Raw genomic sequence first — 23669 nt, 5'->3', positions numbered from 1 at the left:
ACAAAATCCCTAATGATGGATACTCGACCACATTAGTAAGAAAATGCATCAGACTTCTGTACTTTCAGCTCCTTCCAAATGTTTCTTTCCTTTGCTGTCTGTCCTCTTGTGGCTATTTGTCTCCAAAAACTCTCCTCTTATGTCTGACTGATCAGTCCTATGATACATTTTTCAAATATCTATAATAATCATTGCAGCTTCATTACTCAAATTAAAAACAGTTTTATGTCACAGATCTGATTGCTTTTAGGTGTCTGTCGAGGGGCAGGACAATACACTTTTATAGATATTCAAGGTGACAAATCTGAAACAGTATGTGTGAAATATAGTATCTATGATGAGAAAAACTAGAACGTTTACAAAATGCAAATAATCAAGTCTGACTAGTAATTCCTATTAATTCCTCTTACACAAATAAATGTAATTCATGGAGGTAAAGAATCCTGAACTTCTGATCAAACACAGCAACTTGAGGACTTCCAGTTTGATTACATAATGTAAAACATTTTGATACAGGATTAAAAAAAAAACTACATTGGATTTTTAAATAAGTTATATATCTGAATCAGTATGTGCAGAAACTTCATACCCAATTTGAATCTGGGAATAATATATACAACTAATGATGCATTCTACAATCAGTAGTTTAAACTCACTTACAATTGGTTTCTGTTTCACTTCATACAGCAGTTCAGATTACCCGGATTGCACTGCCCTTAGCAATTAAGTTTTTTTATATTAAAAGTATCTATATCAGAGACCATGTACTACAATTTAAAAGTAGATTCTGTAAAATGACAGTTTTGTAATTACTGGACTATAGCTATTAGCAAATTACAATTTTATTATGCAATCCTTGAAAGTAGCCACACATCCCAGAAGACACATTGGTAGCAGACTTGAAGAGAAGTGATACTGATCAGTAGTATTTTGCTTCTCACCTCTGTCCGTCCATTGAGGGGGTGCAGGTGTACTCCGGGGGATAGTATGGTGGTGGGGGGATGGGAGGGATGAACTCGTCAAAGTCCAGTGTTTGGTGGAGGATGGTTCCATGGGGAGTCATGCAGTCAGCATTAAGGGCTCGCGCTCTGTGTGGCATAAACTGAAACGCAGCATAAAAAGAACCGTTATCAAACCTTCATCACAAATCGCAGCGAGTCTTCAGCTGTTAAGTCATTACTGTAAACCGCCGCTTGTTCAAGGGCACATGATTGAGCAAATGTGAACTTTTTATATCTCCTCCTTGCTGTTATTTCAAGAATTACATGAATACACATCTGTGCTGTTGGTCACTGAAAGAGCTCTACTGCAGCAGCTAGAAGTCGAGTGCCTTGCTCAGGGCCACCTAAACAGCAGCTCTTTTTAAAACTCTGCACACTCAGTCTCCTCACTGAGACTTTTCTAAGTGGGACAACTTTGCAGTCACACAGCCAACGTGATTTTCTAATCTCCCAGCTGCCACCGCTGCTATTGACTTGGCTAAATTTACTGAGCCAAACAAAAGGTGAACACCTTTTGTGGTAAATGGGAATCGAGGCCACTCTTGGATGCGCGATAAGACTGTTGGAGACAAGACACAATGCTTTTGTCCTTTACTTTTCTGTGAATCGATAGTTGGATGCCGCCATGTTCAGTTGCTTCAATTTATAGAGGTTTCCCTGCTGGTGTTCATGTCTTCTTTGACCTTATCAAAAACTGTAATTTTCAACTTTCATGTAGTTATTTATCTATGGTCTTTCTTTGTCTCTAATAATTAATTCTGGGAACTGAATTAAGACCTTATGTCAAGATGAGGACAATTTCTTACTTCGTTAACATTTCTAAATGTTGTATAATTCAAACAGCTTGTGATGAATTCATCTTTGCCCTCTTATGTCTCCTGTTTAATAGGAATAGATACGAGAGCAGCAGGCAGCAGTCAGTTTATTTTCTATTGCTGTTTCTTCGGTTTCAAAACAGTAATTTTCAGGCTATTTAAAAAATAACAACAAAACTAATTAAATCAAGATCTGGATTATTAATAGTTGCATAATATGCTGTCATAATAAAGATCAGATATAATCATGGTTTTTTTGCATTAACATCTCCAGTTGCCTCAAACATTAGAGATTTCATATAACTTAATATTCATGTATTTCCAGCAGGAGTTTGGCCAGTTTAGATTAAAATCATTCTTTTTATTTTACCGAATATTACATAGATAAAATCACTGCTGATTTCCCGCCTCTTCAGCCTGCTGTCAAACCTAACTTCAAAAGCCGATTTCAATATTCAGACTCGTTTAATCATGCATAAAATTTACAACACAGTTCATTAAATGTGTACAAAAGACTATCAGACATTACAGTAAAGCTATTTCACTGGTATCATGTTGTCAGTGCTGCTCTACCTTTGCTGGTGATGATCGAGATATGAAATAACTATTGTTTGTGTGAAACACAAAAGCTCCTTGACCTCATTTAGGAGTCAGTGATAGTTTAACTGTTCCACATAAAATAACAAAACAAGGTCACAGTGAGATGATGAAGATGCTCTACCTTTCAAGAGATGTTCTTCAAAGCCAACATGTTTTTGTGATGCAGGAGGACACTGAGAGAAGTCCCGTTGCCGTTGACCTTCACTGTGTCTGCTTACATTAACTTATCTACTGAGCAGGATCATTCAAACATTACTCTCTGCTATCCTAAAACAGAAAAAGATTCCCACAACATGCCTGAGATACATGTGTTCGCCCCGATGATATCAATCATCAGACTAAACTTTTCCTTTTTCTGTATTTCCTAACTGTAGGGTGGTCGCTGAAAAGAAAAGGAAGTCATCCATTGTTGTCTTCTACCCTTCCACCACACTCACCATCTGCAGCACATCGGTGGAGACCATCTGCATACAGCACATTGCGGTGGCCAGAGCACACACAATGGTGGAGATGACATTAAGGGCACATACGCTGAACAGCAGCTCCTAAAGTAGAAGGAGGGGAGGACAGGAGGAGACTGTTAGAGGAGCAGGGAACAACAGAGGAGAGGGAAATGTGAGACAAATAAGAGAAATTACATGAGGGAAGATCAGAGGACGAAATAGGAAGAGAGGACAGTTAGTATTATTAATATTAAAGATGTAGAACGTAAGGTGGGGAAGAGGTGATGATGGAACAAAAGGAGAAAACACACAAAGGACTGAAGGTGACACAACCAGCAGTGACGCCACAAGGTAAGTTTAAAAAGAGCCAGCTGGGTGGCAGTGCAGCGAGACAACTCTTCTACAAATATCTGCTTTACTAAGACAGAGAAGTTGGATCTGTATCGTTGACATATTAAAATCTAAATATACAATGTTAAAGACTGATGTTGATATATGTTCAGGGAATGTTGCAAACTAATTCAATAACAGGCAAAACAAGCTCATAAACATCCAAGGTTAAGCATGAACATGAACACACACACACACACACACACACACACACACACACACACACACACACACACACACACACACACACACACACACACACACACACACTGGCATTGCAGTGAACAGCAAGGGTACAAACCAGTATTGGATCTGTCAGCAAAAATAAATGTGCATGCTGGTGAAATAGTAGCCAGCAGCCTGAATCAGAGAAAAGCGTTATGACTGCAGTCCTACTATGCTGCTGTTTCTTCTGTTCTTCTAAGATATAGAAAATAATCATATTTAAGTGGCTCAATTTTTAAACCACATCAGTTTGAGAGTATCCTGACAAATAAACCTTTAATGTCTGTGCTGTATGAATATATTTCTTGAAGAAGAGCACTGGAAAAGTAATAAAATCTGCCTAGAAATTGGCTCTGGGAAAAGCAACTGTCTGGCCCACGTCATGCGTTGAGGCGACAGAGGATGATAGCAGCTTGGATTGTGGGTCCAAAATGAGAAATATAAATATAATTACTATATTTGTAAGTCAGTGTCATCTGCAGTCCACTCAGGTGTTTGAATAAAATCACAAAACATATGCTGATATTCCTCTTTATTAAGATCTCTTACAATTAATTCACTTGTATTATCAGGGCTATTATTATCAAACAGTGTGAGATGTAAGTCAATGTAAGTCCAAAGAATGAGAGGGAGGGTGAGGAGAGCAGGGAGAAACATGAATGCGTGGCAGAGACTTTGAGTTTGAATATCAGAGCAGAGATGTCCTCTCGAGCACCTCCAACCACAAACTGCTGTAAACCCACACAGGAGCGTATCTGTCGTAGGTATCTGTTACATGGCCCACTTAATAGACACTTACAACAAATGTCTATACATATAACAATAGCATTCCTTAACAACAAGAACAGAAGAGACTGAAACTAAATCTCACTGCACAGACTCATGAATGTCCCTCAGTTGTCTCACAAAGTGTTTTCCAGCCTGTCGCACAGATTATTCACCAGATTCAGGAGGCACATAATGAGCAGTGACATTACAAACCCTGACTTGCAGTAGTCCTATAGAGAGGATAGCTGTACGACCTGCTGAGGTTCACCAAGTTGTGGCTTGTTGTCAGGGTACAAGTACATTGAAGGAGGTTCAAGCTCAGTGTTTACAACAGGCGCTAACTTTTTACCAACCAGACCCCACTCAGTACTTCTATTCCTTTTCAGGTTTGTGATATAAAGTTGGCACCTGAGACATTCAGAACTGCCAGTCCTGCCACTGTTTTTCAAACATGTTTGATACCCAGTAACTTGTTGCCAAAGATCAAGTCTGTGTGAGCTGGAAGTTGAAGCAGACGTGATGCCAGATGGAACCATGCAGAAGCTGTGCAGTGCCAACGATAAAATACAAGTAATGCATGTTTGCTTGGGAAACGAACCATTTTTGGAACATGTTTTGAGTTGGAGGGAAGTCTGGAGGACATGTGGATGGAGCACAAAAGCCTGTCTGACACCTTAAACATGGAAAATCCCCAGCAGCCATTAAACAGAACTGGTGACAGAAGAATGTCTCTGCTTTTGGTTAGTGATGATTATTGTTTACATGGTTCAAATGTTTGGATGATTGGCAGAGAAAGGATTGTCTCAATGTCTCCGTAAAACAAAGCTAATGTGCCACTGCATATTGTACCGCATATGAAGTTTACATTACTGCTAACTGATTTAGCAGATTGCCATGTATGAGCCAATGAGATATGAAGACCAGCATTTCACATCAAATATTGTGTTGTTTTTTGCTATTACCTGAAAGTATTTGTGGGAATATAGCATTATACATCACAGAGGACTCGTTCTACTTCTTTAGTTTTGATAACCAGGCAGCTATGAGTTAAGATTAATTTCAAAGCATTTTTTTCAACATTATTTAGATTTTCATAAGAAATAAATCTGCAAATATATCGCCATGTATCAGTTCAGCCTTAATGATGGAATTGCTGCACCAATATAAAACTTAAGACATTAGTAATAATAGTAATAATAAACATAAAGGAGGAGACACAAATGAAAAATAAACTGCTCTTCTTATTTTGACCTGCTGCCTAATCTGGCAACAACCTTCCAGCGACAGATTGTACAAGGAGCTTAATTATTTTTTCACATCACTGATACTCAACTGTTCTCTGGAACCGTGACGTTCTTGACCAGACGCAAACTACACACATGCTGCAATTATCTGCTCCCTCTGGCTTCCCACAGTATGGCAGCTTCAGAGGAACAAAGGGGTGCAACCTGCTTTTCTCCAAACACCATGCAGTTTCTGTCTCATTTCCTCTATTTTGGCATCTCTTCACAAGATCTAACAGAAAACACAGGACTTCCCTCAGGAAGCCCAACAGCAGTTTCAGGGCGGTCAGTTCAGTCCGTTGGCAAAGCCCATTAGAGGGTTTCTAACCTCAGATGACAGGAAGCAGCAGATGTTGCATCGCTGTGATGTCACATATCATAAACTACTAAATACACATAGTCTGTGGTAAAGGAATAACTTTTCTCATCCTGAGATTCTCAGGCCATCTCATCTCTGACCAACAGATATTAAGAATAGAGCGTGCTTCTTTTGTAACAGCCTGGAGCCGGGAAGGTTTTTTTTGCTCTGCAGTCCAGGTGGATCATTCCCTGTTTGTCTCCCTATGAATGGTTCTTAACCTGAGGGTCGGGATGTCCTGTAGGGTCACAGGACCAGTAAGTTCATGTGAAATAAAAGCAGTTGGTTTTTTGTTTTTGTTTGCTTTGAATGAGCAAATAAAATTTTGCATATAGTGGCACTTACGCAGGGCACTTAATAAAAACTAGAATCACCACCTTGTGGTCGTTTGCCACCAAAGAGTTAAGTTTTAGTTTGCATCCATGTCTGTCCAGACTCATATCATATATGTAGTGAAGACTTTGAAGGATTTTGGCCGATAAAGCTGATTCCAATAGAACAAAGTTGGAGCCATGATGGTAGATAATAGTTAAAATATGCAAATTTCTGCAAAGACGCTACCAATCTAATATGTTGATGCTTCACACACATCTTCAACATGACAGGAAAAGGGGATCTTTACAACTAGCACAGTTTCAAGGTGGACACCAAAGATTAGTGTCACCAACTATTAATTATGATCACAATCGTCACTTCTTTTCCTGAGTTATGGTGCTGAATAATGGACAGAAAAGTGTTTTTGCAGAACATTATGAAGTTACAGCAAACCTTTGACCTTTTGGATATATGATGTCATCATTTCATTATTTTATGCTGTTGGACATATGAGTAAGTTTTTGCCATAAATAGCAGATTATTTATGACGTTATGACCACAAACGTGTTTTGTGAGTTCACATTAACCTTTGACCTTTCAATAAAACTCAAATCACAAAGTGAACGTTTGTGCCACGTTTGTAGAAATTCCCTCAAAGCGTTCTCGAGATATCGCTTTCATGACAGTTTGGACTGACAGTCAGACAATTTAAATGCATAATGCCTAAAGCCTCGGCTGTCTCTGTTTCATGATCTAAATCCAGGACTTCAGGGAAAATACGCATTGCTCTTCACCCTGTGATAAAATTGAAGCATGGCTCAGAAAACTCTTCACTCATCGAGTCAGCGATGACTTTCCCATCACTGGATGATCTTCAGAGGAAGAACAATGTGTCAGAAGCTGACTTGCAGCATGTTGTCAGAGCTCATTTCAACACAATACACAGTTTCATGAGCAGATAGTGTGGTGCAGAAGATTGGGTTAGAAATCCTCTTTGATTGATTGATGTTGTAACTGATACAGATCTGAGACGCAGATTTGCAGAAAAGTCATCAGCTAAAATTTGGATGTCAGCTTAGGGAAATATCAACTGAAATGCTGTGAGGCTTCTCAGCACTGGTGTACAGTACAAAGCACAGTTCAAGTAGGTCTGTCTTAGGACCCGAAAAGCTTTACCATGATATTTAATGAGTTTGAGTCCTATAGGTCTTCTGGGGCTCTGACACTCTATCAGGGCCTCAGGAAAGTGCCAACGAAGACAGATCGTTGACACACATAACCTCACGTCTTGTTAAAAACTGCAAAGACTGCAAATGATTACTAACTGGCTGCTGATGTGCATGTGGGCTCTGCTTCCCTCCCCACAGACACCGGGGGCAAAGATGGACATGAATCTAATGTGTTATATTTTACAAAGATATTAGACAAACCAAACCAAAAAGGTCAGTTGTCTTTTTTGTTTTTACTCCAGAGAACCTTGCACAGAGATTGACAAAAGATAACAGCAGGACATTTTCACATCTTTCAGTGGAACTCTAAGGGCTGTCTGTTTTTGCTGTGAATACAAATTGAGTATATGTCTGAGAATATGGCCTTGATTTTCTCTGGACTGACTCTGTGGTCTGAAGGCGACAAGGCAGAGGAGGAAAATAAGCAGAAAATGCAATGACTGCAAAATCAATTGTCAAAACAGCTGCTGATTCTGGACAACTAGAGCAAACAGTGTCCAACACACCACAAAATCTACAAGAATCGAAACAAAGAGGTTTGTCCATTGTGAACGCACCCCTGCAGGAAGCGATGAGATGTAGCTCAGGACCTTCATTGTATTCACATAATTAATACATTCCTTGTGAGTTGGCTAACTGAAATATGTTCACTGTCGATTATTTATGTATCCTACAGTTCAGCCTCGACTGTAAACAATCTTTCTTGAGATAAATTCTTAAGTTATCTAACTGCAAAGTTTGAACAGCAAACACCTCGTAAGACAGGAAATATTAATGATGGCTTCATGTGAGCTCATTTTTAATGCATCAACAACAGATTTTAGAAGATGCATTTCTTTAATTTCCCTGGTGTACATGAGGACACAATAAATCCAGCCGAAAAACATATATAAGAACACCACCACGGCTGCTCACTAGATATTTAACCTCATGTAGATACCTTGCCTCGGGTGAATCAGTTTGGTGAGTTACAGAGCAAGGTTACACATCCGCCCCTTTACAGGAAATCACAAATTACCTCAATACTCCCTTTCACTGATGATTTACAGCCCTGGGCAGTGGAGCAAAGAAACAGGCTGGAAATGAAATGTCTCTGCAAAGAGTGAGTGGCACATATCAGCAGCAAAGTAGATTGCTTTATTTAAAAAAGATTCAAACAGAGAGAAACGAATGGACAAGAAACTTAAGGTAGTCTACCTGCTTTTCTAATCCAGTACTCCCCATATGTCGTGTATATTAATGACTATAAGGCAGGTGCAGCACGAGTTCATTAGGATCAGCAGCAGCCTAACAGCCATCTGAAATGACCAAGGACTCAGGGGACTCAGTCATGACAGCTTCCTCTCAGACATAACTCAATACATCTGACGACTTTGGCACTTAATAAAGGTTTATAGCCCCAATTCCCCATCTCTTCTAATGAATTATGGTCGCAATGACAAATGTGCTTGATCTTTCATCTTTTCATAAGCATGCTTCATCCTTAGAAGTCTTTTATTTGGTTATCAATGTTTTATAATCAATCAGGGACATAAAATGAGTGGATATGATTGTCATTATCCAATGACGGCGCAGTGGGACAAACTGTATATCATTCCTGCGTACACTCGGAGTCAAGATAATCTACCGGGATCATGCACTCGCAAACTACAGCCAGCTCAGGCTAGATACACATTGCATACTAAGAGGTCTGCCTCCTCGGGGATGGACAAAAGCTGTTGTCCAGTTAATTTGAAACAGAACGCACATATTGTTTGGTTTGTATTGTTCTCATATGCGCTGTGTTACAGAGCGAGAGAAGACATTTGAAAACACTGGTTTAGACGACCGGCTGTAACTTAAATTAATGCTATTATTCTGATTAGAGAAGTTAGTGGAGTCTGTGAGGCTGTTCGTTGGTATGGTTCTTTGAGCTAATGTACCAGCTCATGCGCACAATTCCAACATGTTGATGTTATGAATTAGATGATCAGATGCAATTCATCATCATTTAAAGACATTAAGATCTGAACCAATTTAACAGCAATGTATCCAACTGCTCTTGAGATATTTCACACAAAAAAACAAAGCCTACCTTGTGGTGGAGCTAGACAAAACGTCATGAGGATTCTGGGGACTATGAGTGTTTGTACAATCCATCTTCTAGTTTGGATATTTCTGTCTGGCCCAAAATGGTGGCCTGATCAACTGACTGACATTGATATCCTTTGAGCCATAACATGGCAACAAGTACAGAAGTAAAATCCATGTTTCACCACACACTTCAGTCAGATTTCAGTTTTTAACTCTGGATTGGAAAAATAGAAGTAAGATAGCAAATAAATAAATAAACGAAATTCCCTTTTTGCAAATCAGATTGACACTATGACCTTTGTCTTTTGATTCCCACAGACTTTAGCTTATTTCTCTCAGTCTGGCCTCCCACCATGATTTCAGTCTTTAACAACTGTGACATCACAAAGTGGTCCATTGTTTTCCATGAATTGTAAAAAAACAAAAAACAACACAGCACCAATCAGCGTACATGAGGCACACAATGTCACTACAAGTTACAGGTCACATACGTCAACACAAATACAATGTGTGGTATTAACAGTCAGTTATAGACCTGATCTGAGAAATTGATACAATTTACCTGCATTATAAAAAAAAAATCGAACTTATACAGATTCTTTTCACATGTGAAAATACAAACACTCTCACGTTCAAACTATACAAAACCCACGCTGACTCCCACCCACCTTGAGACGTAGGCGTATGGTATTGCAGTCCCTCAGTGGATTCAGTTTCAGCGTTTCTCCCAGGTTGTTGCAGCTCGAACTCTGCTTCTGCAGCTCGCAGCATACACACACTCCATCGCTGTCAAACTTGAGCTGGGGGGGAAGAGGGGGAAACACACATCCGCACTCATTCATGCACGCCACATTCACAACAACACACACACACACACACACACACACACACACACACACACACACACACACACACACACACACACACACACACACACACACACACACACACACACACACACACACACACACACACACACACACACACACACACACACACATGCACAGATCAGACCTGAGCTTGGTGTTTAATGCAATTTGTCCTGAAACATTTGGATGACATATTTACTCCTGACATTGAACCACATTCTCATTAAAGTATGTAGTCATCAAGTTCGACTTCAGACACGAGTTACAGAATATAATATCGTGTGACTGAAAAATGCTGCTGCACGTGTACTGAAAGACAAAGGACTGAGATATGATGAGCTTCCCACGGAGGGATCGAGGGAGAGCCTACCTCTGCTATGTGTCCCAGATTGAGAGAAAGCAGGACATGAACCCAACAAGTATGGGTTAATTACATTGGGGAGAGGAGATGAGGCACGTTAATATTTCAGTCACGACTGGGGGAGGGTCTCTGGGGAGCCACGTAAAGCGGAGAAGTTGGTATATTCGGCTGGTCCTACTTTGCGTAAGGAGAAAAGCTGCTTATGGTGTGGAAGTGGTCGGGTTAGCGGGTTGAGTGCGAGATGAATCACGAGGGGCTTCTTCAGTCATGAAATAGATAAGAACCCCTGGCTTTATGAATTCAGCTTAAACACATCTACTAAGCATCTCATTATGAAAGGTTTGGAAGAGATGTTTAGGCTAAAATCCAGTTTTGCAAGAAGAGAACTAGTTCATTAAAGGTCAAAGTAAAAAGTCATCCCAACATGTCAGAAGCTGTTAATGATAAAGAATAGACAGGGGAAGAAACAATGTTGTTTAAATGTGGATCAACTTTCAAGTGATTTCCACAAAGGTATTTGGTAGTGCTGAATTCAGTTGTATGACTAAAATATGATGGAAATATCTGTGTAAAGAACGGGAACAAAAACACAATAGCTTGAGTGAGAAGTTCAAAATCCAACCAACTTTCTCACCTCCGCACAGCTGAGCCAAACACTGCATGAAGTGGACGCCATAGCGACACCTTCAGAAAGTTACAGACATTGTTGGAGACACTTCTGACATGAGAACAGTTCGGGGAGGAAGATTTCCAACAAGAACTGACAAGCACTTCTGACGGAGTATACTGGCCTCTTTAATGTGTCTGTATGTTACACAAGTAAAAGAGCAATGTGAAGGATTAAGCTGCTTCTGTCAGTGAAGAAATAACTGAAAAGGAGTCACGGTAGCACACAGTGAGAGGAGGGGAGCATTTTACTGTAATACTGTAAACCAACAAAGAAATAAAAACTCAAAAAATATTGAAACTTATAACCTTTGTTCTGATTGGAAAAAAATGCCGGCTATAACACTGTAATTATAGAAGCAATTAAATTAATCTGTTCATTCCTTTTTCTGGATTCATTCGGAGAAGCCAGCGGAAATCACAACATGCCAACATCAGACGCACGGCGTCTATAAGCCAATCAATGTCAAGTACGAGACGCAGGTATGTCGCACAAAATTCTTTCCTGCACTCGCAAAATTTCAATGTTCGACCAGAATGAACCGGATCAAATGTTTACAACGTAACAGAAACATGAATGTTGGTTGAGAATTTCAGGTGTGAAACAATCTCACAACCTTCTTTTTTTAAATTGTTCTTTTGAGTCTCCCAACTTTGTCAGAGTGTCGTTCCAACTCACTGTTGCAAAGTTGTTTACCTGTCTTTTATCGGTCTTTGATTCTGGCTAAGATGAATGTGATAATCATGACTCATTGGTCACAAACAGACAAGTAGTTCAGTTCACTTTTGGTGCTGACTCCTTCCTGCAGCCTGTTTGGAACAGAAGCGCCGCCTGTCAGACCACCATGTGCTCACATTTGGACGAGTGGGCTCAGAGGCAGACAACAAGGAATCCATGTCTATTACTCACCGATGATAAAGTGACTGGTTTTACAGTTAATACCAACTTCAAAAACAAAATTCAAAGCAAATCCTGCACTTCTAAGTGACATCTTACACCCTCAGAAGTGATCCACCTTCTTTCAACCATAAACCCTTTGAGTCTGATGTTGTTTTCATCTTTACTTAGAGGCTTATGCAATAGCACTACAAGTGTTTTTTAATAAAATAGTAGTAATATGATGCACGCCATATTTTCACAGTATGTTAGGCCACTCAAAAATCCAATCAACTGACATGTCTGCTTTTCATTAAAAAACAATATGAAATCTATTTTTGTTTTTGAAGGATTTCTCTACGTTCTCAACATATGACATGTTTATATATGCATGGATAAAGGAGAATGTCAGAGTTCTAGTAATATGAGAATCATGTTGATGGGACACTGAGCTGTAGTAATTTTGACCTTTATTTCTTTACATTTTGGTAAATCTAAAAACATGGAAGGTCAGGCCGGACAGACTGATATTGCTGTATTCCATCAATGTGTTTGATTGATGTCTGTGTGCTCTGATTTGACTGATTTATTGCTGAAAAGAAAGGGTGAGACTATTGTGGTATACTGCATCAATCAATCAGTTTCACTGCTTTGATTCAAGAAAATATATATAGAGAGGCCAATGATACGACTGGATCTACTGTATATAGGTCTCCAAAACTGAAGCCACATGAAATGACTTGTTAACACAGACATCTCTTTTGCCCACACTTTTTTGAGTTTGGAGTATAAAGCTGGAGAGCGCATGTGACCAGTTGGTCTCACCAGCTGACAGTCTTCTAGAGAGTTGACGAGCTGAGCGTTCTGGCAGGACAGGATAGATCCCGCCAGGTTGAGCATCACACACACCGCAGACAGCAGCATGAAGAACGTGATCTGTGACACAGAAAGAGGAGAGAGACAGAGAAATTATGAAAAATATGACAGCATAGTATCAAAATGCTTTTTGTAGAATCCAACTGTTACATCTTTCTAATATGGTGTTTGAAAGTAGCTGCAATACCAGAGACACCGCATACTTTTCTAATCAATTGTCACTAATGTGATTTCAGAAAATCGTCAAAAAGGAAGTTAGCTCTGATGTCTAGAGAAATCAATAACCTGTTCCTCCTCAGACCAGTCTGAAGGTGAGAGAAATCATAATTACAGAAAAGCTTTTCACACACACCAATGTATCGATGGACGGGACTCTAGACCACAGGCTGAACTTTTTCAATCTTCCTCTTCATCAAAGCAGTTGTGAAGCAGCTAATCTTCTTCAGTCAGTGTAAGACAGGCACACATGCACATATATTTTTTTACAGTCTAAGCCAATTGAGCTGGAAACTCCCCCTCCCCCTCGTTTCCTCAGGGCAAAGGCTCTTTTTTATTTCCTAGCTGACAGCCCCGTGGATATCAATCCTGTTAGAAGAAATATAGCTACTACTGCTGGTACATTAAATTACAGGTCAAGCGTAACAGAAAGAGTTTTAAAATTGCCAACAGGAAACCAGGCCCCTCGGTTCAACAAATTGCAAACCAGTGACAAGTGACTCCATAGCTCTTTGTTATGGAGAAACCTGATGACTGCAGCAGAGTTTTACAAGCTAATCATTGAATGATATAATTAAAACCCCATATGATAGCCTATTTTTAAAGTTTGTAACTCTGTTGGTAGAGGACATAAAGGGCACTCGCGGGAGGAGTTTGATAGATATAAAGGTTATTGAGAACACACATAAACAGATGGAGAGGAGGAGAGCAGGACAAGGAATGGAGAAGGGAAGGAACTGGAGGTATATAATAAACAGATGGAGCGATAAGTTTAAGTGCTTTTCACCACGGCAGAGAATTGAAAGATTGAGAGGCTGATGGGTGAGCTTGAGGAAGAACTCCTTGGATGGTAAAGAGAAAAACAGACGAAGAGAAAATAGCACAGGAAAATGCAGAAAGAAGAAATGAGACATCCAGAGCATGACTCTGCAGTATCATGGCTGCATCGGTGGTAATGATGTGTACATCACATTCATTTCTGTTTTCGGTGCAAAGTGTAAAAGAATGTAAACAACTGCGACACTGCATTTTTTCCACATGTAGTTGCAGTAAAGGTAGTTCCTACTGGTTTAGGTGCATACTGATTGGTTAAAGCAGCTACAGTTGTCTCACAATTACACCCAGTAGGATGCAACGACTGCAAAGGATTTTCTATGGCGCATACCCAGACCCAAACACTCACATCGTGGTCTGGGAGCAGCAGGCTATTGCAGTCAAACATCGTTAAAACAACACTATCTGAAACTCTCTGGGAGATCCCTAAAAGACAGCAGTTATGTATGATATTGTCAGATAGTGTAAAATTACTAACTTATTATATGAACTTAAGCAAAAATATGCACGTCTTCTATCTTTGACAGCACTATCATTAAAGCTATTTCTAAATATAAACATACATTAATACAAAAAAAACAGCTGACGTTGCTCTATGATAGTCATATTCTGTATATTAAATTTAATCTGCATACCTGAAAACAGGATTATAGGGGCTTGTGGGGAATTTGATAAATCGACCCCATGACAAAACATTAGTTTCACATTATTGATTTGATGCTTCTTTAAGAAACAGATCTGACTGATTGTCTGCCTAATGGATGAAGTTGGAAGTGTGTATGTGAACAGGACTGACGTTTCTTACTCAGACTGATGGGATCTGTTTGTTACTGTGGAAAAAAAACACGTGTGCTCGTTTAAATGGATGAACAGTGTCTCTCTTCACTCATAGTGACAAGCGTTTCAAATCTGCCAAATCAAGATTTGTGAAGAGCAGAAGCTAAGCAATATGATTAATGAAAGTATCGCACTTTAAAATAGTCAGACAACTTTCTGCTGTCAACTTGCACATGCAGGATGCAACAAGATAATCTGAGTTTGCTGTTGTAGATGAATGTTGTAAACAGCGGTTCCCTAATATCCAGACAGAGACAGACTTACCATAGTCATACCATCCAGACTGCTTCATATAGTATTGATAAGTGTGGCAGTAACTGTTAATATTTCCAGAGTGCTGTTATGCAGAGGTGAACAGCAAGCAGACAGCATCTTCAATAGTTCACTTGTGGGAACGGGAGCGTTTAACTTGAATGAAGCAGTGACAATAACTATCTCGACGAGGATGTTGTAACGTACAAACGAGTGACAGTAAAAACTCCCTCCCCGACACACAGGCCATAAGTTGTACTTTAATGAATCCTCTGTGGGTTTGCCTTGTTGCCCGCTCAGCCGGTCACGTCCAATGCTGAGCCTCAAACAATTACAGCTGCAATTCTGACGGAGGAGAAAACTGTTTCTCTTTATCAAAGCTCCAGTGACTGCTGGAGTGCGCCTCCATAATATCACGCTGCTTTGAAAGGATATTTAATTTGTAGTCGTTTGCATTTGCCTGACTGTTTTTTTGGGAGCTGTGTCAGATCTTACAGCGACGCTTTATCGCAATCTACAGCTACAATAAAAAGCACAGCAGCATGAAACCGAGCCGGTGCAGCCATCCCTATTGGTTCAGAGTCACTGTGCTGCCATCAGCCTATTGTGTTTTTATACAAGAATGATGAAAAGTCCCAAAATAAATCCTTTTGATTTGTCCTCTCCAGGCCTGTGACCAGAATGTCACCTGTGCGGGCCGATGTTTTCTCTCTGCTGAGCTGATTGTCATGCCTGGCCCCACACCAATGCCTCCGCATTACCATGGAGGATCACATAGCACCATTTAGCAGCTAGTCATTAATTACAGCTGCGCTGCACTCTGCATGCCAAAGAGGAAAACACACACACACACACACACACACACACACACACACACACACACACACACACACACACACACACACACACACACACACACACACACACACACACACACACACACACACACACACACACACACACAAAAGCCACGCACACGCCACTTGGTCACCGTAGCAGCCGAGACAGATTTACACTGCATGTCATCATCACATCGTTTAGCACTCGTAGGACAATACACCATAATACAATCACCATTCATCTCCATCACACACACATAAGACCCGAGGTTCAGGTGTGCCACAGTAATTCTCCATAACTGTCACGGAGGTTGAAATCATTCGGTTGTAGCTTTGCCTCTTCATATTCTGCTTCCAGCCTCAACTGCAGAGTTCAGCGATGATGACTTGAATGAACCATGCATGAATTAAAACAGGCTGCATCTACAAGGCCATAATAAGACAAGTGGGTCCCATGGATGTATTAAGGAGCGCTGGACACTTGAGCTTCAATATGTGCTCTTTATAGTCCCTTGAAAGTTGCTCACTGGACGCAAACTGAAAACCACACGCCATGTTTCCACGGAGCAGGACAGATGTTCTTCCGCCTCTACACTTTCAAAATGTTAGCGAGATGCATTGATCTCATTCCGATGATGAACATAGACGTTGCAGTAACTTGTTTAGGCCACTGTGCCAAAATGGTTTCACAGCACAACACCACTTCTATGGGCGTGTTGGGCCCCGTTTAGTTTTTTATGTCATGAACAAGGAAGCAAAACCATACGAAGTACTAAGATAACGTATTATCAAGCAGTGACAACAATGACGTCACCCATTGGTTTGTGAGTGGCCGTTCTGAAGCCTCGAATTCGGTATTTTGGCCATCGTCATCTTGTGATTTTGGAGACCGTATTTAGACAATCTGGGGAAGAGCAAGCGGTGAATCTGGCTCGATCTCGGAGGATACTATGTTCTGCCCAACCACAGACCTGTCAATCAAACAGATATGCCCCCAAACCCACTTTTTGAGGCCTAATATCTCATTAATGATGGGATTATTTTCAAATAGAATGCCAGAAAAATACTATGGAGTGACTTTTGCAAATGATCCCAAAATCACTTGTAGAATTTTTTTTTGGGACTTTTGTATTTCATGCGAGAAGTTTAATGGGAGTCTGGCTGATTATTTGGAGTTTACTGCCCTTCCACACCTAATTTTTCAGACCTGGAAGCTACGTCCACTTTCATACACAGTCTACGCGTAATACACGTTCATCTGAATGGTTTCACATTATTACATCACAGGTGTCAGTACTGAGCCAGGAAATGTGTCAACAGAGAAAGAGACTAATAAGAAAGCTACATAGTAAACATGGATGTAAACACTTTAGGAATTAAAATTTAAAAAAAAATACAATAAATTTAGTTCAACCCATTCGTCAGTTGTACAGTGAGTCACGTTTGTTTGTGCACATTTTGTTTCCTGAATGTAAACACAAAATATGTTCACAATTAAAACTCTACAGGGCACCTTTGAAGCAAACATGTGCCCTTATTCACACTGTGGTGGAGAGTTAGATGAAGAACTGATAGCACTTTGTCCTTTAAGTATAGCGCTGCGGCCAGCAGGCGAGTTTCAATTCAACAATTTACGACAAACTCTAACATCAGCATTCACCTCCAATAAAACTGTCAGAGAAACACATCACAAGTCTCAGGTGAAAATACTGGCTGTCATTCAAACAAATCTCATCAGTCTATTAAAGCTCTCCCCATCTGTCCGTGCTGCAGCCAACAACAACACAACGAGCTCATTTATCACCTCTGTTTATTTGAAGGAGCACGAGTCAGAGATAGGATAATCATCTCAGTGGGGAAACTGGAGCGATACAGCAGCTCATAGTGATACTGTGGACTTCCATTGTTTTATTATAAGCCAACTAATAAAAAATACAAAGACATTTAATAGAAATAAGGACAAAGGAAATTGAGGGCTCATGGATCATTAGGTGACAATTGCAGTAGTATTTTAAGCAGAAATGAATGAATATTTAATGACCTGAAGCTTTTCCATTTGCACAACTGCCATGTAGACGTTCAGAAGGTTTTAACGAGACATGAAACAAATTTCATATACGATTGTATGTAAATGTTTGGTCACCCCTGGATAAATACCACAACTGCAATAAACAGTTTTAAATCATCAATTTTCAAAACACCATGAATTTTTATTTCATGAACTTAAAAAAGAGAAATAATAGTAAATGTGACGTTTAAAACTTTGGGCATCTTAAGACGTAACACCTCCTACGGCAGACAGCACCACCTACAAACATTTTGGTTTCCAGCCAAGAGTCTTTCAATTCTTGATTTAGCAATTTTCCGCCACACTTCCTCACAGATCATTTAAACTTCTGAGATACTTTTTGGTGGTTTTGCACTCAGCATGTTTAAGATCTACCCACAGATTTTCGGTGATGTTGAGATGATGAGGGTCATTTCACAACTTCATCTGTCATGATGGATTTTGAGATCTGCTTGCATTCATTCATTTTAGCAGCCATTTTTTTCAGTTCCGTTTGTTCACTAACTGCATGACATTTGCAAGTTTCATGGAATCATTTTGTTTAATAAATCTAGTTTTCTTGTTTAACCAGCTGCCACACAACCCAAAAGCCTATTAAATATTAAAAATAATAATATTTCCCCCTATATTTAACAAACTTAACACTTGGCGGGGTGCTTTTTCATCAAATGCTGCTTTTTTTTGATTGTGGACAAAGAGCTCAATTTGAACTTCATGTGTCCACAGCACTTCTTTCCAAAACCACTCCAGCTCATCCTGATGTTGCTTTGCAGACTTCAAATGCAAAATTTGATGATGAGGCGGTATATAAGGTTTTCTGCACCATCACGCCTTTGTCAGCTAAACTTTCCTGCAGCGCCTTTGCAGTAATATCGGGGTTTTCATTTGCCTTTCTGCCTGGCAGACAAGTTTTGTTGCTCTTCCACATCTCATCATCACATCCATGGTTTTAACAGTATTCACTGCCATTTCTTTATGATGTTTCATACAATATGAATAGTAAGCTGGAAGCACTTTGACATTTCCCTGCTTTGTAGGCACCACTTAACTTAATTTTAAAATAGTCCGTCAGATAATCTATCAGCTCGCGATTGTCATTATCTGACATTTATAATGAATCAAATAAGGCTTAACAAGTTAAGTAAATTCTCAGACATTTAAAATAAAAGTAAAACTGCATTAACCTCTCAAACAACTAATTTGTAAAGTCTGTTTGCTGGAGGGGTTGTGTTTAGTTCAACTTAAAAAATCAACACAACAACTGCAACTGGAAATACCACTTTCTGTTTAAGTTATTGCATCTCATCTGGAGGAGCAACTCTGACAACTGATGTCTCATTTCTATTCAAAGAATGATACATTTGTGGAAGACAGCACATCTTGTATGTGGAGAACAAAAGAGCCAAAGACATATTGTACATGCACTCAACCACACTCAGCAACAACAATAAAAACAGACAACATAATGTGAGAGTGACACTGTGATATAGAGATGCATAAATGTAACATCAACAACAACCCTCACATGTGAATTAGTTCCACAGGTGATCTGCTCTCTCTTCATGGAGTGAGGCAGAACACTCGTCAGCTCATCAAAGATTCATCAAAAGTGCGAACCATAGCGTGTTATTCAATTTAGAGTACACCTTGTTCTCAACCACCTCACAGCTTCAAGAGTGCATGTGGTTCATTTTCAGCGTGCATGACTATCAGATAGGAAATCTGTCTGTCAGCTTTCTAATGTTAATGCTACAACACCTAATGAATATCAGGACCAAAAGTGTGTCTTTTCATCCAAATCCTGGATCTTAGGATAGAATTGTTTAATATTTCATATAGAAATAAAACTAATTTATATGCATAGAGAATTTAATTCCAGTTGTTTGGTAAAGCGTGGCTGTAAATCACTGAAAATATCAGCAACTTAAAACATTTCTTTCACAATGTTTTGTCAGCAGGAATACATCAGCACTTTAAACTGGTTTTCTCAGCTTGTATTTACATGATATATGAATAAATTTGTGTTACTATAAATTAAACATGTGTTCACCTATGAGCGGACAGACTCCACACAATCAATACAAATATTCAGCAGACCAATTAATAACTAAATAGAATTGTTAGCTGCAGCCCTGTAACTCCACTTCTCAGAGAACAGGTTAATAAACCTTTGGTGCCAAATCAGGAGTGAAGCAGGTGTGTCAGCTTCACACAGCTTTACAACCAAAGGTTCACAGCAGACTGTCATGTTAATGTGGTATGACAATGAGATGGGAGCACATGCTGTTGCATTCCCAGTAACACAGTATGGGATATAACAACATTTATATAAGCCCCTTTGGAAAGACATCACAACCTGCAGCTGCGGTTTGAACCTTTACATAACTAAAAATTGGACGGTTTTGATCAGATGGGGAATGAACAAAACAATCATTTGAAACAATGTTAGCATCCTCTGACTGCAGCACAAATTAGTATTTAGTCTGCAGCAGCACTGCGACACAACACTATTTCTTTTCAATTATCCCTGAGTCACAAGAGATGGGAGCAGCATTGTTTTGTGTTTGCTGCTGCTCAGCAGATCACAGAGCCTCTGATTCAGTTTCCCTCTGACACTGTATATCAATCCTCAAGGCCCCTGCAGAGCTCAGAAACATCTGTGCACAAAAAACCCTTCAGAGACAGTAAAAGATCAGTACGGAATATTGATTAAGGGGATGTTGTGTCATATTATATATATTAATTAGGATTATACAATGGAAGTTCCAGATGTGGTAAATTGCTCTGCTACTTAAAGTAATGTACAAAAAAAGTAAATTACACACAGCCTTGAGGTTAAGCCTCAATCAGGAAAGAAAACAATGTGTTTCTCTCAGTGTCCCATTTACTGACTTTAAAAACACAAGAGGAACAGCAACAGCTGCTTCTCATTGGTTCCCGCTGCTAACGTTCTGCTATCTCCTCCAACAAGGACCATGGTGTATATTTATGTACGCGCGCGTGTGTGTGTGTGTGTGCGTGTGTGTGTCCGCTCAGACCACATCACCAAAATTGAGAGTGATGGAATTTGAGTGACCCAGAGTTCAGCGCCGGTCCAAATAAACAGTGGAGGTGTTGATACAAACCCTCAGCAGCAGAACCCAGGGGACATCACACTAAACCAGATGTAATGACTTCACGGAGCCCTCATCCTGCTGGGAAATAGCTTCATCGCAGGAGAACACGTCACTGTAAACCCTGTCATGTACAGATGTTCAGAGATACCTGGACACACACAGACACACTTGCAGAAGACATAACTCGAACCCGACAAAAACACTGACGAGAATCAAAGAGTATAAATAAACAATAAACACAGTTTAACTCAGCATATAGATTTGCATATTCTCAGTAGTATTAGTCATTTTTTTACTCGACACAGCAGAAGGATCACGTGAGGATTAAACTCACAAAAAGGTAGTAGTATGAACGCATCTTCCCGTGTTTTGATGTATTTCCCATTAAACAAAACTCTGGGGTTTTGGAAGACATGATGAAGTTATGACAAACATTTTTAACAGTAAAAGCTTTTACACTGCGGGGGCATGAGGAATAAACAACACAAAACCTCAAAATACTCACATCAAAACTATTCATACAGACACCAATGTGAACTTCCAACAGTTGTTCAAACATATATATGTAAATCACATCGCTGCATTAACCCCTCTGCTCTTCCAAGTAGGAAAATAAATGGGTTCTCCTTCTACTAAAGGCTCTGTGTGTGAAATAGTTATAGGGTGAACAAGCGACAAGTGACCAGACGTGTGTCATGTATAAAATGCAGGTAAGAGATAAGAAGAAGAAGCAATGTCTTGACATTATCAGACCATTAAAACCAGCCCTACGCTTGTTTGTGATTTTCCTACTGGCTGTATCTAATTTTTCTAATAACACCAGATGTTCTCTGTTTTTTTTTTAGTACGTTAAGAGTAAAAAATACACCTTGCCTCTTGACTTTGAGGTGTAATTATGTTGACAGCATGTCAGACTACATCTTCAGAGGACGCGAATGATGAGTTCCTGTGGTTCGAGACATCGTGTGGAAGTTACAGTCCAACAGCTTCTATTGGCAAATGAGACATGAAGCCTGGACAACATGCGCGCTAAACTACATCTCACAAGTTTGAGCACTTTTTCAGTTTGAACTTTCGACTTTTTAATAGAGTGTATTACCAGTTAAAGTTTGACCCAATACCTCCGAACATCTGCACGAGGAGAAGACAGAAGATAATAAGGTAGACGATGCTTGAATGTCTAATGGGGAGGGTGTGAGGCTCTGTATAAGGAAGTCGACTTCATCTCTGTGCCAGTGCTCACAGTTATTGATTAAAACAGACCATGAAAGACAATGTCGCCCTGAGGGTCAGTAGCTGATTAACCTCCACTTCTCAACATTGTAATCAACCACTGACCTCCAAAGAGCTGAAACAAGGAGCCTCAGGCTTCTCTGCTGCCCTCCCCGGGCTCTTGGTGGGGGGGCTGCTGTAATGAGACAGGCCTATAATGAACCTGGTCCCAGCAGACACTCGCACCACACAGAAGTGCAGCAGGAACTTTGTAGAAGATACTGCTTGCTTGTAGCGGTTCACTGAGAACTGATGATGATGTTAAGTGAGTCATGTCCTATAAAACACTGTTAAATCGGTTTCATTACACAAAACACAAAACAGACCAGTGTAAACCTGCTTCCAAACCTTGGTTTAAAAAGGACAGACAAGGAAATATATATTCAATGTATAATGTATATTTAGGTTTCTCTAAAGATATAGCAAGCTTTTATGAATTGTGTTAAAACTAGGCTTTGAACCACTGTGCAGTTTCCATAATGACGACGTATATGTGGCACTTCTACAAGAGTCAGCAATCCGAAGAGCTATACACCGACATCACCACACATTTAAAAACTCCAACAACATTTGTAATTCTACTGAAAACATTTTCAAACAAGTTAAAAAAATGTGAAGAGCTTAAAAATAATATCAAACCGATTGTTTTCCAAAAGAGTTATTGTTATCACAGCACACCTGCAGAGATTTATCTCAATGAGGCAGCTTTTGAATGGATTTCCATGCAATTCTGCAGAGATTTATGACCCCATGATTTGATGAGGAAGTCTACTGACTTTGGGGATCTCCTGACTTTTCCTCACTTCAAATGTTTAAGGCCACAGTGCTGTACATTTACATATTAATGAACGTCCGCTTCCTTTAAGCTCTTGCCAAATGATTTCAATTTATGCTGATTAAGCATATCCCTGCCAGATAAATCTGTCTGGTGTGTGGTGAGACACTCCTGCATTGGCTGAATGAATGCCTACAGGACATGTTCTATGGGCAGAGCATTTAGCCCGATGCTAACCTGATTGAGATTAAATAATTAAATACAGCAGCTCTTTTAGATTTTCAAAATGTCATTGGACCAAATGGATACAA

At 39.8% G+C, this 23669-nt stretch overlaps 1 protein-coding gene across 2 annotated transcripts in view; it reads right to left on the bottom strand.

Annotated features, from left to right (window-relative positions):
• fam189a1 (family with sequence similarity 189 member A1) overlaps nucleotides 1-23669 on the bottom strand; it is an 87758-nt gene that overhangs the window by 6353 nt on the left and 57736 nt on the right. The window contains exons 3-6 of one of the 2 annotated variants that reach the window (XM_069697651.1): nucleotides 13099-13209; nucleotides 10169-10333; nucleotides 2854-2961; nucleotides 942-1102 (exon numbers count right to left, since the gene is read on the bottom strand). In XM_069697651.1, coding sequence (XP_069553752.1) covers nucleotides 942-1102; nucleotides 2854-2961; nucleotides 10169-10333; nucleotides 13099-13209 — 545 coding nt within the window. The remainder of the gene's footprint in view (nucleotides 1-941; nucleotides 1103-2853; nucleotides 2962-10168; nucleotides 10334-13098; nucleotides 13210-23669) is intronic. The other variant, XM_069697652.1, reaches the window with a different exon arrangement.

The sequence above is a fragment of the Brachyistius frenatus genome, unplaced genomic scaffold, assembly GCF_029030835.1.
Source record: "Brachyistius frenatus isolate BFR_SWC_R1_liver_20210118 unplaced genomic scaffold, ASM2903083v1 Contig_24, whole genome shotgun sequence".
Lineage (NCBI taxonomy): Eukaryota > Metazoa > Chordata > Actinopteri > Embiotocidae > Brachyistius > Brachyistius frenatus.
This window is presented reverse-complemented; position numbering and strand designations above follow the sequence as displayed.